General features: G+C 37.8%; 1 protein-coding gene across 1 annotated transcript in view; it reads right to left on the reverse strand.

Annotated features, from left to right (window-relative positions):
- Positions 1-2,408, reverse strand: part of LOC111861648 (adrenodoxin-like protein 1, mitochondrial) — a 4,155-nt gene extending 1,747 nt beyond the window's left edge. The window contains exons 1-4 of the mRNA XM_023846387.2: positions 2,020-2,408; positions 1,878-1,929; positions 1,088-1,194; positions 801-941 (exon numbers count right to left, since the gene is read on the reverse strand). Coding sequence (XP_023702155.1) covers positions 801-941; positions 1,088-1,194; positions 1,878-1,929; positions 2,020-2,155 — 436 coding nt within the window. The 5' untranslated portion in view covers positions 2,156-2,408. The remainder of the gene's footprint in view (positions 1-800; positions 942-1,087; positions 1,195-1,877; positions 1,930-2,019) is intronic.
- Positions 2,409-4,395: the final 1,987 nt, after the last annotated feature.

Below are 4,395 nucleotides of genomic sequence, written 5' to 3' on the forward strand. Positions count from 1 at the left end.
ATAATAATAATAATAATAATAATAATAATATAGTAATACAGAGATAATAATATGACAGTATAATTAGTTTTGAAAACAGTTTCTGTGGTCTTAAATCCTCCATATGTCCTATTGTACCTTTACTGGTACCTATGGACATTTGATGGAATGAGGATGCAAGGGAGCACATCATTCCCCCTTCCTGAAAGGTCACAAGAAAATCCTAGAGATAGGGACTAACTCTATTAATTGGGCCCAACTGAGCAGGTTTTACATGAAGGAGATGGAATCCAGTCTCTGAAACACTGTTTTGAAATATAAACAGGATGGTGTTTTAGATAAAAACAGTACGAACGATGATGACGTCCAGAAACATGATATTTGTACTAATGTCCCATCGTCACAAACTTTTAGAGCTTATTAACCTGTGCAGAGTTTTAAAAATATCACCTGTACATCCAACCTCTAAACCTGAAAGGTCACTCTCATTTTTCTCCCATCTCAAGCACTGTCAATAATACATTACTGGATGAAATTACCATGAGATGTCACATACTATTACACTGTAAAATATGTTCATGACCTTGTTCAGGAAATCTGAGGACTCAAATAATTTTCAAAACCAAATAGAGCTTCACTTGGTCAGAAACAGATACCTTTGATATTAATATTGTGTCTTCATTGTGCTGCATAGCCACTTAGCTTACTGAAATCCACTGTCAGACAGAATTCAATATTACAATGCAGGAAGTGAATGTTAGATAACAAATGGTGAAATCACAGTAATTTAGCTGCATCAAATTAAATTCAAGAGAACTCACCTAATCTTGAATTTTCCTTCAAGAAAGGGGCTAAGTCCAGGAGATCATCTTCCTTCTCTTCTGGAGAAGGCAACTTATCCAAGAAATCTCTATGAACATACACATGACAAGTGGTACAGGCCAGTGATGCTTCACATGCTCCTACCAGCAGCAAATAAAAATACAAAGTTTGACAATAGTAGTTCATTCCCAACATACACTTAGTAACTTTGAATATCATTAGAAATCTATTCCTTATAAACTGCAGTTTTATATTCATTCAAGCAACTATTGTAATGATTCCACACCTTCCATATCAATCCCATGCCGATGCGCAAGGTATAGAACATTATCTCCAACTTTACCTCTTACAGGTATCTTATTTCCATCCTTATCAATGTAAGTTATATTTACCCTGAAGAAGAAATCAGCACATAATTACAACTTTTAAGAATGTATGAAAATAAGTAATGCATACAGAATATTTGAAGAGCCTCCTTGATAACAGCCACATGATAGGTGAAAGAGGTATTGGAGTAAAGTATTAAATTGGTTGTGAAGATGCGAACCACACAGAAGTTATTCAAAATAGTGTCCAAATATATCAATGTTAAATCACCATATTCTACTAAGAAAATGCACAAGCACGAATGCATAATTCTGTATAGCATATGAAGAAACCCATACAGATGGAAAATACACTGATCTTTGAATGAACTCAGTGGTGTGTCTTCAATGTGTTTAGCTGATGGCCAGATCTGCCATACTCTCAGCAATGCTGCCAATATATATAGATCAGTAAAGGAACAAATATATCACACACAGCAAGTGCCTTTTCTACGTGAAAGGGCAAGGTGTAATCACAATAACCTGCATTTAATCACTTGTGGTTCATTCATCAATTGTAATGGATTTGGATTATATAATTCTGTACAGAATCTGTATTTCAGTGCTGCATTTCTCCAAAGATAAGGTTTATTTACACTGTACAGTCAATCACATTTAGCACAGTTTCAAGGCTAGACGCAAAATCATACCATAATCAAATTTCTTTTGCAATAAATCATTTGCTATTATGGAATAAACCAATATGCATACACTTCATCTTCTGTTTCTGGATCTTTCCATTCGAATTCTCCATGGGATAAACCTGAAAAATATGTAAGCAAACATCAATAACCCACTTTATTCCTACTTGGTCAGTCGGTGAACATTTTCACACACTTAAAATACGTCTTACTCTGGGTAGTTCGGAGACCCCGTATAGTCATTTTGTGCCGAACATATAATACTTTTGTCTGCGTCCCACATTTCAGTTGACTGATACCTATAAATCTAAATATATTACTGGCTTTATTGGCGAGACAACATATCATTTCGAAGATATGCTTGAGGTTCTAGGTTACAGTGTGCTTCTGCCAGCCGGATACTCCAGTATACCAAGCTATGATCTGACAACCTTCCTAATTGATTTAAAACGAACCCTACAGCTGTCTGTTGAAGAAATGAAACCTGATCTCTTTAAAATAGTACTTCATGTGTACAACAGAAACTTTTCGGCTTCAAATAATCCACTTGTGGTCTTGGGCACGTTCAATCATCTTCAGATAGCAAGCATGATTCGATAACTTGCGCAACTTTACGGCTGCTAATACAGTATAGCCGGGAGCACACTAAGGAAACTGGCAACCGCAAAGCAACCGCGATTTCCGGGAAATATCGCCGATTACAAGCAGGAAACTAGTTTCCAAATTACCAGGCGCACACTGAGGGAACTTACGTTCGATTAGTTGCTCACAACATCTGTAAAATTATTTGCACAGTTCTGTATCCTAATTAAATTATTTCGAAACAATATAAACACCTGAGTTTAAATTGTAGAGAAGGAACGGGTGCACTCAATGTTTCCTTTCCTCCTGTATTCACCTCTTACGCCCTCTGAACCACCACCATATCATTACAGGGACAATATTATTATCTGACATTGCAGAAGAGAAGTGCACGAATATGGCGGGCAAACACACCTACTTGAGAAGGAGCATTCAAAGTTTTTCCTTATTAGTGGGTTTTGTAGGAACTCAAATTCGAAGACAAGATACAAATTTTCGTACAGCTGTGTCAGCAGAAACATAGACAAAATTATTGTCTTGTATATAATAATTTTTTTGTTTTTGAACAGCAGAGGAGAAGACAAAAGATTCTGGACTGAATGGTAGCAAGCATTACCCGAGTTCAACCACTTAATTTCCTCCTGAATCACGTTTTAATTTGTTATCGTCATTCCCAAATATTTCAACTGATCCGCATTTTCAAAACATGTTATCTATCTTCATGTCAGGAATATCTGAAAGATAAAATTGAAGAGCTTGTGACAAATAGCAACTCAGTCACCCACTCATGGAACTGAGACCTTCTGGAGTAGCCGCCAATTGTGCAGCTACCCAAGAACTTCACAGCATTTTATGGAACCCAAAGGTTCATTACCGTGTTCACAAGAGCCCTCCACTGGTCCCTATCCTGAGCCAGATCAATCCAATCCATACCATCCCATCTTATCTCTCTATTTTAATATTAGCCACCCACCTATGCCTTGGTCTTCCCAGTGGTCTCTTTCCATCTGTCTTCCCCACCAATATCCTATATGCATTCCTCTTCTCCCCATTCATGCTACATTCCCTGTCAATTTCATCCATTTGACTTGATCATTCTAATTATACTTGGAGAAGAGAACAAGTTATGAAACTCCTCATTATGCAGTTTTCTCCACCCTCCTGTCACTTCACCTCTCTTCGGTCCAAATATTCTCAACACCCTGTTCTCAAACACCCTCAGTCTATAGTCCTCCCTTAAGGTCAGAGACCAAGTTTCACACCCATACAGAACCACAGGCAAAATTATAGTTTTGTATATTCTAATTTTTATGTTTTTCGACAGCAGATGAGAAGACAAATGGTTCTGGACTGAATGGTAGCAAGCAATACTTGAGTTCGATCTCCTCTTAATTTCTTCCTGAATCAGGTTTTGATTTGTTATCGTAGTTCCCAAATATCTGAACTGTGCCACATTTTCAAAACATCTGTTTGCTCTCTTTATGTCATGATTTTGCCCTAATTTTTGGTGACAAAGACACGAACGCAATTCTGAGAAGACTGGCATTATCCATTGCTTGGAAATCGAGTTTCTCAGTTCTTCCGTAAGTTGCGTTGCCGTTTTTTCTGTTGCGCTGCTCCATTCACTATCATGTGTTGAACTCAGGCTGACAAACAATTCTCGGAAACGAGGTTGCGTTGCTGTTGCCAGTTTCCTTTGTGGGCCCTCGGCCTTGTAATTATTTAGTTACGAGTTATCACTCCAAACCCGTGTCTAGTCATTCACACATGGTAATATGTAGAAACAATAAATCACTGCCAATACCAACGAGTATTGAATTTTTCAAACCTCTTTTGCACATTCCTGCGTATATGTCTATATGTTAAAGAGACTGGAATATTTGCTGATCAATATCGTCTATGGCGATATAGATGTGTGGGAACTACCCACATTCAAGCACNGATGGATCACTGGCTGACCCGTGCCGTACTCATTGGAGTATTGCAACCCATGTGGAGCCCCAATG

Source organism: Cryptotermes secundus, unplaced genomic scaffold, assembly GCF_002891405.2.
Source record: "Cryptotermes secundus unplaced genomic scaffold, Csec_1.0 scaffold43, whole genome shotgun sequence".
NCBI classification, from domain to species: domain Eukaryota; kingdom Metazoa; phylum Arthropoda; class Insecta; order Blattodea; family Kalotermitidae; genus Cryptotermes; species Cryptotermes secundus.